A 13,858-nucleotide genomic window follows, 5' to 3' on the forward strand; every position below is an offset into this window, starting at 1 on the left:
CACGATTCCTCGTAAGCACACGACATTGGAAGCGTTCCCACTTGTTATTTCAAGCCCACTTTCGACACTCACTTCCTGTCTAAGAAGTCATTTGGCACATGGGGCCCTGCAAATAAATTGGTGTCGTAGCTTTTTCTGTTCCTGAGCGAGCTGTTCTAGCTGTACTTTTACAGATCTCCTTAAAGGAGCTGAACTCTGAAGTAGCATGCATGCTGGAAACTCAAAGTGCGTCACTAAACCAACAATTTGCCAGCATTATTAAAATGATCCCGCTGGGATGCCTGTTTTTTCCTTAATGTGCATGACCTCATGCGACATCCAGCATAACCACTGTCGTCATTTCACACAAATTTCCTGAAACCACTGAAAAGGTGTGGTGGCGTTGGCGTCAAAGTTAAGATAACAATGCCGTTTCGCAAACGTGCTTAACGGTTAGTCAACGGGAACAACATCCCTTTACGGCGTTTTAATTTCCTGTTAAAGATGCATCCTCAAAGTGAAACATTATCCCTAGCCGCACAACGAAACCTGGAAGCATGACTATATGCGCATTCAATGCAGCTGCCCACAAGCTAACATGAGAGATGTTTTAAAACACATGAGAAATGTGAGTCGGGTTAGTATTAGTGGGCCGCTGACGATGCTAACCGCTTTAGGCGCTATTCCTCCTGGATGAAAATATGCACGGAGCCTATAGCCGAGCGTTGACTGTGCTGACATTGTGTTCTCATTGTGAGCTAATAGCGAGACACCCACTCGTTCTTCACTGTTGTCAAGGAGCCCGGCGGCAGATTCAATAAAGCATCTATCAGTCGAGCCTTTCCGCTGAGCTAAAGGGATGAGAAGTGCTACACAAGCGCCAGTATTTCCAAGGAAAATAAGCACCTTGGCAAGTCCATAGTTAGGGATTACGTGATTGGCCATGCAGTGGACTAAGACAATGCTGGCTGTATTTTAAAGATTACAGGAATGCTGTACAGCGGTCATAATCATTGTACAGAACAGTATGTTTAAAAAATACCTTTATTTTATTACGTACACGTATTTTTATTACTCTTTTGTAGTGCAATTTAACAACACAAAACCATATCCAGGCAGAACCTGCAGACCTTTTCTGCATGTGGTCAATATTAAGTCAATTTTTATTAATATGTCCGCTTTACGCACATGCAATTCCTTTCTAGATTTGAATATGAACATTGCGTTCAGCTTGCAATTTGTGCAAAGATGTAGAAATTGATCATATTCGGCCACTGGAGTGATTAGGTTATGTTCTGACAAGCTCACAAACAAGCATCATTCTAATAAAATTACAATGGCCTCCCTTGCTAATCTGCTTTTGATATACACCCTTATCTTTGAACCTGTTCAGCCGTTCAGTGCTGGATGTGGCCGCAGGAAATTAGTCTACTATTAAACAGTAAATTTACCCTGAATGGCAAGCTGGTGGATGAGAGCCCAGCAACCTGCGGCAAAGCATCCGCTCCAACAGACGGCTGACACGTGCTTGCATACCAGAACAATAGGCTCATAACCATTACTATAACATTTAAACCTAATAACATCCCAGATGAAAGACTAGCATGGTGGCATATGTCAGCTCTGTTTTAAAACCTAGTGGTGTCTACCTCCTACATAGGCAGTTGATATCTAAGGCATGGCAGAATGAGTGATTTGAAATGCTCTACATAGGCAAGTTAGGCAATGACTCTGTGTCATACGGTACAAATAGAGCTCCTTGTGGAAAGTGCACAGAAGACTTGACTAATACACTTTTGCCTTTATTTATATGCGGGTTAAAGTAAAACGAAGTCAAACTGACACTACGGTATCTGTAAAATTGTACCCGACAGCTCAAATTATAAATCCATATCATAAGATTAAAGTTGTGAATCGGAGCAAGGTAGGAGACTTTTTCATATCTGATTTCTAGGATTTACAAGTCATTTTAACTTACTATTATTTATCATCACTGCAAATGAATTGTTACAACTTCTAAAATATAGTTGAAAAAGTCAACTTGGTTTTATTAGTTGTGGCAACTCATGTCAAGAAAAAAAATAGTAAGTTGTAATTAATTTTTCATGTGGCATTCACACCAGACGCAGAAGAGGCTGCAAAAACGTGCTATTCGCGCATAGTTAGACGCTTGAACCTTTTTATGCTGCGTTCACACCAGCTGCGCTAGAGGCACCAAGCCCAAGTGATTTCAATGTTAAGTCAATGTGAAGATGCGTTGACGCGTGTCTTGAGGTCTCGCTACGTGAATGGCGCGAATTGAAAATTTTGAACTTTGGCAGAAAAACACGCCGCGTTAACCAATCAGGACCTTGCTCTAGTAGTGACGTGATTACAGTAAGCGAGCAGAGTCGCAGATGGCCCTCCTATGACGCAAATTTCCACGTTAATGTCTCAAAGACTAGAATTTCAAGTGTGGCTTTCACACGCAGTGCGTCATTCGCACATTAAAGCCGCGCGTGAAATTCTAGTCATTCGAGACATTCACACGGAAATTGGTGTCATGGGAGGGGCTTCTGTGACTCCGTTTGCTCCCTGTAATCATGTCACTACTAGAGAAAGCTCCTGATTGGTTAACGTGCCGAAAATATCTGCCAAAGTTCTGTTTTTTATAACTCGCGCGTTTTATAACTCAATTTGTGTAGAACGCGCTATCCGCGCTGCGCCATTTAGACGTACTGCGCCATTTGCGTGTACCGCGCCGCACAATGCCTATTCGCGTCTTTGCATTGACCTAACATATAAATCACTCACGCTTGCCGCCTCTTCCGTGTCTGGTGTGAATGCCACATTACAGTGTACTTGCTCAATAATAGGACTGTGTATTGGCAAGAATCTCGCAATACAATCCGTATCATGGTACACTGTTTGCGATACTATAAAGTGAGATGGTATATTGGGGTGTTTCCTATTTTAGGAATATATAATAGGATATCATTTTAGGAAGACACCATTATTGAGAACACACCACCACATGCAAACCTTGGCAAAAACGAAAAAAATAGTGGCCCCCTTTGCTAGCACTTCCTTTTACCGTTTAATTTCACAGATAAGAAGAATACTATCTAGTGGTATAAATGTAAACTCCAAATGGAACAACTGCCATGAATCTTGTACGATTTTTATTTGTAAAAAGTCAATATTGCTTCTTTTTTTCCGATACCGGGTTGCCAAACAAAATATCACAATACTCACATTATGTATTAATGTTTTCTTGCACACCAACTCAACAACAGATTATTGTTTGGTTTTATCCAAAAATGTTAAACTTAAAAAACGTTACTTTATAAAAACCAATAGGAGCAGCTTGGTCAACCAGCTTGGCCACCAGAAACACCACACATGTTAATAAGCTTTCCCAATAAAGATTTTCCAAATCAGCGTTGCAAGAACTAGGACCAACATAAAGATCTATTGTGTTTTGAACACGGACGACTAAAAGCACTCTTACAAACACTCAGATGAACATATATTACTGTATTTGCAAAAAACAGACTCTCACCATATCCAGGAATGTCTTCTGATCGGACAAGCGCTCAAATGAATCATTCTCTCCTCTCTTACTCTATGATTGTGGCCGAGCTTCATTGAGTGACAGACTTTCAAGAGATTCTTAACAGACTCTCCACAAATCCTTCTCAATGAGTAAAAACTGAGACTATCCTAAAAATCAGGCCACCGTGTGGCTGCAGGCTATGTATCCTGGCCATACTGCATCTCTATCACCATGGTGCCATGTTTTCATGTGGAGTTTGGTTAATCCACAGCTTTACTGCGGCTAAACAAAAAATCATAGCATTCAAACTCTCACAAAGTTAAATAAAAGTCAAAATACAAAGCCTTTGTGAGAAGACCAGTAAAAGATATCAAATTAAACGGTGGGTAAAATGAACAGTGGGTTCTGTAAGTCGGAATACTCATGAAGTCCATGCGCTCTGATGAAATGTGCTGATCTGTTCTTGTCCCGTTTGACATTCGGCGTGTTTATCTAAAAACCGCTGGACCACATTCCTTCTTCCTGCCCTTGTGACGATATTAAGCCTTTGTTTTTTCCTGTTGCCAGTGATATATTTCCTCTCACATCATAGGGGGCAGGACACAAACCAACACATTTTACCCTAAATGTACCGATTGCTTTTGCAATACAGCATATGTATGTGTAGGGTCCATATTTAATTTACTTGTCACATTTAACAATAGCGTAAAATTAAAGCACTATGATTGGCCATGAAAATATGTTTTGCATTATTTTTATGAGAATACATACTTTCATTACAATAGTTGGTTTACCACAGCGTTTCTCAACTCCAGTCCTCACAACCGTGAGGTCGTTTCATTGGACGCACGCGCGTTGCCGTGGTTACGTGCCTGGCCCAAAATTAACTTTTGGTCTGCTTGTTCATCATTCTGGCTAGCGACTAAACTGACCTTTGGAACAAATACCTTGTGGATAATAAAAATGTTTCGGTTTCCAAAAGACGAGGGGAGAGCCCAAGCATGGATCACCGCTGTGCGGATTTGGCAGCCAGGCAAGAATTTAAGGATCTGTAGCTAACATTATACATTCATTTAACGTTAGCTCAGTAATGGTGTATATGCTTTAGCTATGATTTGAACTAAGGTAATTTACTGGTTATTATATTTATCCATATATAAAACACCTGGGCTGTGTTCAGCCCTGACAAACGTTGCACAGCCACGTTTTTTAAATAGAAATGGTGATTTGTTGATCACCCTGTTCTTCTGATAATGCAAGAGTTGCAACTACGGTAGCTGAATACGACATTCTTTGTGTTCTTTTGGAAATGTTTTCAGAGCCTGATAAAAATCGTTCAGGGTTTCCCGCAGCACTTTGCAGTCCGGGCGGCCCGCCTAAGCTGGGAAACCCTACCGCCTTAACTAGATCGTCAAAAAAAAAAAAAATGCTGCACAAAAGGCCATCAAGTGCATCTCTGAGACCGTCTGGACTGTCACTGTCTAGAGGATAACTAGCCAGTTGAAAAAAAACATCTTGGAGAATAGTGCGGACGCGCTTTACACCATGAGCGGGCACGTGCGCCACACAGCCGAAATTAAATCCGTCATGTCTGGAGGATAGCCAGTTGATAAAACGCGTGTCACATTCCAACTTAGACCCTTTGTGCAAGCTGTCTCTTAAGTACCCCTGTTGCACACCTGGAAACCACAGCAAAATGTTACGAACCGGTAACTTCAACGTCCCCTGATTCAGCTGATCAGTGTGTTATTTAGGGAAACAGGTTTGTTCGACTTCAGAGGGGCTGCGCAGACCAATCGACATGTGACATCACAGTCGTGTAAGACTGATTAGGGAGTAGAAGACTCCCTAATTACTCCCTAATTCTCATTATGGTAGCTTAATATGAGACATTTTTCACATACTGCACGAGTTGCCAAATGGAAATTAGGAAATATTCCTGTGTTTTAGTTTAATGCACAGTTTGTAGTCTGATGATGAGTACATCAGCGAAGGACAGACTATTATTTAAATTAGAAAAGAAAACCATATACAGTCCCTTATGAAGTAGTTAGTAGACATCTGAATTATATTAACTTGTGTTTGACAACAATATTTAGACACTGTGCATGTATGAGTGTGTATATGTCAAGGTGGGATAAAAACACATTGCAGGCATATGATTCTAGCATACTGTTCTAGCGTAGATCTGTTTCCCTGTTGGCATGTGGTCATCGCCATCGACCTCGTAATGAGAGCCCCTGCTGCCCTCATGTTCTGGGAGCTAAACCGTATCGATTCCTTCAGTGTACGCTGCGCTCTTCTGCTTCTTAACACAACAAATGATGTCTCAAACAAGGAGGGGACTAGAAAAAGGGGGGTCTCGGTTGACAAAGATTTATCTCTTGTACACATTCTTAGCCTCTCCACGTTTCGTGTCTCCTCACCTGCCTTACTGTGTGTCTCGGACCACAGTGAAAAACAACAGCTCCCATGGGATGTATACAAATTTATGCATTAGATTTTCTTTGCATTCGATTTAAAGTCTCATCTGCAAACAAATTATGCTTTGTCTTAAAATAGCTGAGAAAGTCAAACCCCTGATGTCAACAGCAAATGATCTACAGTACAGCAGGAAGTGTTTTGAGCACATTCATTTGGATATCATAACTGAAATTGTGACCCATTAGTTGAAAAGCACTACTATTTATATGTATTTAAAGGGACATTCCACTTTTTTTCAAAATATGCTAATTTTCCAGCTCCCCTAGAGTTAAACATTTGATTCTTACCGTTTTGAAATCCATTCAGCTGATCTCCGGGTCTGGCGCTAGCACTTTTAGCATAGCTTAGCACAATCCATTGAATCTGATTAGACCATTAGCATTGCACTCAAAAATAACCAAAGAGTTTCTAGAGATTTTCTAGGCAGATATGGCTAGGAACTATACTCTCGTTCTGGCGTAATAATCAAGTACTTTGCTGATGCAACATGGCTGCAGCAGGCATAGTAACACTACGCACTGCCAAAAAATAGTCCCCTGCTATTGAAAGTAACCAAAGGGGACTATTTTCGGGCAGTGCGTAATATCACTACGCCTGCTGCAGCCATGTTACATCAGCAAAGTCACTGATTATTACGCAAGTTTGAGAGTATAGTTCCTAGCCATATCTGCCTAGTAAATTGCAACTTTTAATTTTCTGTCTGTCTTAGTACACGATGTAACTACAGAAGAGTCAAGTTTTAAAAAGGAAAAATATTGAAACTCTTTGTTTTTTTAGCGCAATGCTAACGGACTAATCAGATTCAATGGTTTGTGCTAAACTACGCTAAAAGTGCTAGCGCCAGACCCGGAGATAAGCTGAATGGATTCCAAAACGGTAAGAATCAAATGTTTAACTCTAGGGGAGCTGGAAAATTAGCATATTTTCAAAAAAAGTGGAATGTCCCTTTAATAACAAAAATGCTGATATTCACATTTGCTTAAAGTCATCGCAATGTTCTTGCCTAGATGTACAGTCTGCACACATTTGATATTCTTCATTGCATAACAACATAAAAGCTTTCACTGTTAAAAACCCACAGAGCATAAATTTATAGATGCATCACTGAACTGTAACCTGGTTATAGTGCATTATGCAATACCTTCCTTCTATTTTTACATGATCTCTGAGCATTATCAATCTCTAACATGGCACTTAATTTACTTTTTAATTCGGTGCACTTACTGATAGTGAGAGCTCTATAAAATGCATGCTGTTGTTATCTGGATTGGGTGTATTCAGAAGGAGAGAGAGAAAGAGAGAGAGAGAGAGAGAGTCAGAAAGAGATGCATTGACTGTCTTGAATGAAGGTCCTACATTGGCGGCTCACACTAGACAGTCCTCCAGCTTTCCCAAAATAGACCTTCTGCATTGCGCCAGAAGTCACCATCTTTCACTCTGATGTTTGTTATCTCTCTACAGTGAAATCTGTCTCCCTTTTCAAATGCTAAATGCTTCACACACATTCCATTTTCACGAATATGACCACCAGTTCAGAAAGTGGCAAGGCAGCTTCAGGGGTCTTTAAACAAAAGCCTTTCATGAACTGAAGCAGAGTGACACAGAGGCTAGTAAATGCATTATGGCTGCAGGGTAATGCTCTAGTCTAGCTCAGGTTTTACAGATTCAAAAGGATAAATCTGTAAATGGATTAAGGGAAGCGAGACATACACCCTATCAAAACATGAACTTTGTGCACAGCATTGCCTTGGAATTTCTACATTCGTGCAATTTGGATCAAGAACTTAAAGATTAACTAAACCCTAAACCAACTTTTTTTAGTTAATTATCTGTAAGAATGGGGCTTTATTAGTGCTGTTCATTGATTTTAGTAAGTTTTTTGACATTTGGATATAAAGTGTTTCAATACTACAATATATGGTGTAAAAACGTCTGAGTGCTGCCCTCTTCAGGTTGAACGGTTGCTACTGCAGTTGAATTTTTCTATTGGATGTTGGGTCCAAAAATGACTCGTGACGTAAGCAGGTTCAAGCTCACCACGCCCTTGTTACGATACACTTGGTACGAGGTTAGTTCGTTCCCTCTATCTCCGTTGGGATCTGCCCACTTTTCTTGCATTTTTCAAATATTGCCAGTGGGTGGAGTCAGGCTCTGACCAGGGGTTTAGTTACGCTTTAAACTGGAGATAATCATGTTTTCTCATTTGTTCAAACAAAGTACAATATGGGTGGCCAGTAGTATTTGGAAAACCCTGCTTTATAAACGTGATACACTAAACTAAACGGTGCACATTCTATATAGAAAAACAATGCATGTAATATTGAAATTCTGTGAAATAACAACAGTAAACCTCCAAAACATGACATGTTTACAGATGTTGTAACCTAATTTATGCTTCTGAAAGAGACCGCCGAATATTTGTTATACTGCAGGTGCTAATAAATTGCTCGCGTCCAGAGATTAATTTACATAAATCCAATTCACAACCAAAGGCGTTATACAGGCTTCATTTGGATACTGAATTCTATTACTTTTGTGAAAGCAAAACCTTAATGGGTGATTCTCGCGAAATTAGACTTATGATGTGTCATGAAACATTTTAATAAAAAAGTAAATGCAAAGTAAGAGTATCAAAATAAGAAGCATACAGTTCAAAACATCTCTTCATGTAGGGGAGACCGGGGCTGGTTGTCTCACGGGTTGGTTGTCACACTGCTTATTCCAGACATACTACATGGCGCTGTGATACAATTTTGATATCAATTTGTTAGCCTTTAATAGCTTACTCATTTGCACTTGTAATTTTGCTGAGCAGTTCATGCATGAGTAAAAATTGTGACAACCAACCCCGGTCTCCCCTACTATTTTGCACATGATTTCAAAATGACTTCATACAAAGCAATTTTGTTGTTTTTTTCCACATTTAATGGGAAAATTGTCATTACCGCAACGTGTCCATGACTGGATTTGGGTTCTTTGACATGGAAATATTTATAATTAAAAAATCTAAAAAATAAAAAGCTTCAGTGCATGTTATACCATAAACATTTGCAGCAAAGAAACATGTGGTATTTGGTGATCATTGGTAAATGTAGAGACAATAATAAGGAATATAAATGTGTCCAATACATTTTCTCATCCTCCGCAACAATTTTCAATCATTGTTTAAGCCCTCAAGGAACTAACATTTTCAAAAAAAAATTGTTGGAAGGGACATAATTGACTGTGACACACAAGATGGCTACCAGGTAAGCAGTTCATATTTTTTCTCGCCAGATAAAAGTTGAAATTTTGTTATAATTTCATATAACCAATTAAATTATAACAAATTTTGCATATATTTAATATAATATCATGTTGCGGTAATGATAATTTTTGATAATGCTAATCTAAAAAATGTAAATAATTCTATAGGAAATATTTATTAAATATTCTAAAATAATGGCTATAGTAAGTTCAGACCTTAATGGCCAAAAAAAAAAAATCTGATGCTGGACACATTTTAAGTCTGGATTTCGTGAGAATCACCCTAATGTGTAAAGTATATAAAGTGATGGTGAAAGGAAACACAGGAAATCTGCAGAAGACAAAGTAAAACAAAACAACACTGCTGTCAATGTCACAGGAACGTCTGCAATCTATACTCAGGACTGTGTAATTACTGTCACAATCACATTAACCTTCACCTTTTCTTGATGAATACGTTGGTGCTTGCGGCATATTGGCTCTGACAACAGAAGCAAGTGTTCAGCCACATCCAATAACAGGCATGCAGAGTCTGGGAGGCGATTTGGAAAAGCACGTGTGACCTTTAAATGTCATGGGTCATAAAACTACACGAGTACTTTCTGGAAGAACTGGAAGAGGCTTTTACAGACAAATCTATATGTGTTGATATTTTTAGGAAGTCGATAGTGAATAAAAAAGTAATAGTAGTATTAGGGCTGGGCAGTATATGACGCTTTTGTAATATATATATATTTTTTTTTCGCAGCGGGGTAAGGGATGAGACAATACCGTCTACATCAGTATGGTATGATATGGCCCCTCCTTTGCAACAAAGCCCTGCCAGAGATGTATGCCGAGGAAAAAACATAGACTGCAAAAAATATGGATGTAGTGTCTGTGACGTTAACCATTGGTTTGTGAAGAGCTTTTTCGAGGCCAATAGTAGGCGGTGCCTGTCATCGCCGCGCATCAGTTGCAGATAACCAAAAATGGTTAAAAAGGCGGTACATTGGTGAAGCTGAGGTGGCTGGTTGCTGAAACTACACCCGCCTAGCTCGACTCAAGTGACAGCAGTAGCAGTTCCCCATCACTCACATGGCCACGCCCTTAATTATGCAGAAGTTTAAGGCTCAATATAATTTAAAGAGATGGGTTGCAAAACAATTCACCCCCTTACAGTTGTCATGAAAACACTTTTTTTACTAGGCTGTAAACATATTATTTTCTACTGTAAAGTTGGCCATTTTAACATGGGGGTCTATGGGAATTGACTCTCTTTTGGAGCCAGCCTCTAGTGGCTTGTCGATAATTGCAGTTTAAAGGAATAGTCCATTTTCTTAAACAAAAAATTCAGATAATTTACTCACCACCATGTCATCCAAAATGTTGATGTCTTTCTTTGTTCAGTCGAGAAGAAATTATGTTTTTTGAGGAAAACAATGCAGGATTTTTCTCATTTTAATGGACTTTAATAGAACCCAACATTTAATACTTAACTCAACACTTAACAGTTTTTTTCAACGGAGTTTCAAAGGACTACAAACGATCCCAAACGAGGCACAAGGGTCCCATCCAGCAAAACGACTGCCACTCTTGACAAGAAAAACAAAAAACATGCACCCCTAAACCACAACTTCCTGTCCAGCACCTCTCCTGCGTGACCTAACGTAAATGCGTAGTGACGTAGGGAGGTCACGTGTTACATATATGAAACGCACATTTGCGGACCATTGTAAACAATAAACTGACACAAATACATTAATTAGTATCATTCCACATACAACAACGTCGGAACGGTCCTCTTTCTTCACACTTGTAAACACTGGGGCGGAGTTTCGCGTTCGTCCTTTGTGACCTCTTGACGCCATGACGTATTGCGTGGGGTCGCGCTGGCGCATCACAACCGGATCTGGAGGTTGTGGTTTAAAAGTGCATATTTTTGTTTTTCTTGTCAAAAATGAGAATAGTTTCGCTGGATGGATCCCTTGTGCCTCGTTTGGGATCGTTTATAGTCCTTTGAAACTCCGTTGAAAAAAACTGTTACGTGTTGAGTTAAGTATTAAATGTTGGGCTCTATTAAAGTCCATTAAAATGAGAAAAATCCTGCAATGTTTTCCTCAAAAAACATAATTTCTTCTCGACTGAACAAAGAAAGACATCAACATCCTGGATGACATGGTGGTGAGTAAATTATCTGGATTTTCCTTTTAAGAAAATGGACTATTCCTTTAAGTTTGTTATGTTATTGTAAGCATGCGGTATGTGCGTTCATAATGGAAGTGATGCGGTTTGACAGCATTGAGTTAAAAACATTTCAACTTTTCAGAATGCCGCAAGCGCACCGCACCTCATGTGACAAAAACCTACACGCCTAGCATTTTCCAAAACATGTGAAAGTCACTTCCGTATAGGGAAGAATACCGTATCATTTTATTTACATCATACGCTGTTTTATTAAAATTATTTTGATCTCACATGAGTCTTTGAATTGCATGCGCATTTTTTTACTTTGCAGAAAATACAAGATATTGGTATATCGCCATTTAATCCCAAAATCAAATATAAATTTGGGTCAATATCACCCAGACCTACAGTAAGCAGTATTTCTACATTTTTAGGGAAACATCTCCAGCAGTGGCTTCAGAAGGGAAAAATGCTTTTGTAAAGAAAATGTGTAGCCAGAAGTTAAATTTGTGCTGTTTATTTGTTTATTCTGAACTGCAATTCATTGTTTTGTGTCCTACAGTGCAATTATAAAAATTGTCCTAGATGAGTTATGCACTTACATCTATTCAGCGAATGTACATGTTTTAAAATGCAATAAAACGTCACTCAAAGGTCTATGACTGCTCTACTGCATCCTTCAACTGGGGATGAGTCTTGGAGGTAAATGTGGAACTGCCTCCAAATGATCATCTTCACTGCTTGAGACCAAACTCTGTAAACAAGCCCGCTAGTGCTATACAAACAGACAGCCGATAACTCTTTCAACAGTCGGTTACTTTACCCCATCCCAGTCCATCAATTACATTTCTTCCAATTCATTAGCTATAATCACATTGAATGGTACATTATGGAGTTTCCCGCCTTGAGCGCCCATGGCAGAAAAATCTCAGCTTATCTTGTGGAAAGCAAAAAACAAGAACGATATAAATAGCAGAAAGAGTCGTATTATGTAACAGATGAATACAGAGTCACGCAGTGGGGTGTTTGTTAATGCAGCGCCTGAAACAAGGGTTCAAACCCACCTGCCCATTATTATTCATGTTGATGCGATGCTCCCTGAATCTATTACTTATTAGTAACTCTTACTGAAGGTATTTCTGCACACAACTGTGAATCGTGTATGATTCTGGTTAAAATGAAAAATTGTGTTTGTTTTACATTAAGCACGGTCGTGACATGATATTGATTCGGTTTGTTTGGATGTAACCTGCTAACTGAGAAAAGTCCCTATTTAGACACACAGGGGAATTTAGTCGTGATGAATGTAAAAATGGCCATTAACAGAGAGCATAAAAAGCCTACCAGATAATGCCAGCTCATGATGGAGCAATAGCTGCGGTGAAGACCCTGGTAGCGGAGCCTGATGAATAATTTATAATCAGAGAATCACACAGGTCCTTGTACTCAGCTTGAATAGGTTTTGGTTGGGCAGAATGTGCAGAAAGATTTATTATTGATCCCTGAAGCACAGACACAGGTGGGTTAACTGGAAGACGAGTATAAAGGATTCTTTCTTTTTCTTTAAAAAGGTATCCTCCACAATCCATGTCATTTTAATGCTATCTTGGAGATAAGTCTTGTTTACCAAATATGCAAGCAAAAGCACTGCATGGCATAATGTAACATGCAATGTTCATTTTCATTTCTAATAAATTATCAAATATTTTAAAGTGCCAGTCAGATCTAGCCTGGCTCCGCCCTCCGACGTGCTTCCGCTTAATTTTCATTTCGCTTCAGCAGTACGTCTGGGATTGCGCTGTAGAGTTTCATTTTCTCCTGCAAAAATCTGCAGGACCAATCAGCGAACAGATGGGGGTGGCTAAGAACGATGACGTTGAGGTCGTCCATCAGTTTGAGTTGTAGTTCAGTAATGGCAGCGGAGAAAGACGTGAGAAAAGCTATTCGGTCCGTTGTTGCAAAACTGCCGAATATACAGAAGTTAAAGCCGGAGCAAGAACCAGGTTTGCTAAGTTTTGTTTGTCTGATTATTCTGACTTGTTGTTTCCGGACGGTTTCGGTGCATGATATACGTCACGACCACACGTTAGCGAACAGGATTCGGCTCTAAATAAAAAAATATTTACACTTCCAATAAAATGTTCCAAAAGATGCTTTTGGTCCTTTAAGGTAGTTGTTATTACTCTGATATATGTTCAATTGTTCATTTTTGTGATAAATTTTAGCTAGAAATTTGATGCTATTGAAACGGGTTGTGTCTTGGTTGAATTGGGCATGCAAGCGTTTGGGCGGAAGTTTGATACCGCGGTTCCGCCTCTGGCTCAACGGACGATTCCTTCTGCGCATGTCCTGGCTCCAAACTGTTGTTTTTACGTAATATCGCAGAGCCCATGGTCGGACATTTTTAATTTATTACAATAGAAGGAAACGACGTTGCTTCGTCCATCT

General features: G+C 39.5%; 1 protein-coding gene across 5 annotated transcripts in view; it reads right to left on the reverse strand.

The window, feature by feature from the left end:
• pde4d (phosphodiesterase 4D, cAMP-specific) overlaps positions 1 to 13,858 on the reverse strand; it is a 159,455-nt gene that overhangs the window by 57,844 nt on the left and 87,753 nt on the right. The window contains exon 1 of one of the 5 annotated variants that reach the window (XM_055167632.2): positions 3,521 to 3,985. The exons of the other annotated variants lie outside the window; for them this stretch is intronic. Coding sequence (XP_055023607.2) covers positions 3,521 to 3,606 — 86 coding nt within the window. The 5' untranslated portion in view covers positions 3,607 to 3,985. Of the gene's footprint in view, positions 1 to 3,520; positions 3,986 to 13,858 lie in introns of those variants that run through there. 5 annotated transcript variants of the gene reach the window in all.

The sequence above is a fragment of the Misgurnus anguillicaudatus genome, chromosome 5 (assembly GCF_027580225.2).
Source record: "Misgurnus anguillicaudatus chromosome 5, ASM2758022v2, whole genome shotgun sequence".
In the NCBI taxonomy this organism is placed as follows: domain Eukaryota; kingdom Metazoa; phylum Chordata; class Actinopteri; order Cypriniformes; family Cobitidae; genus Misgurnus; species Misgurnus anguillicaudatus.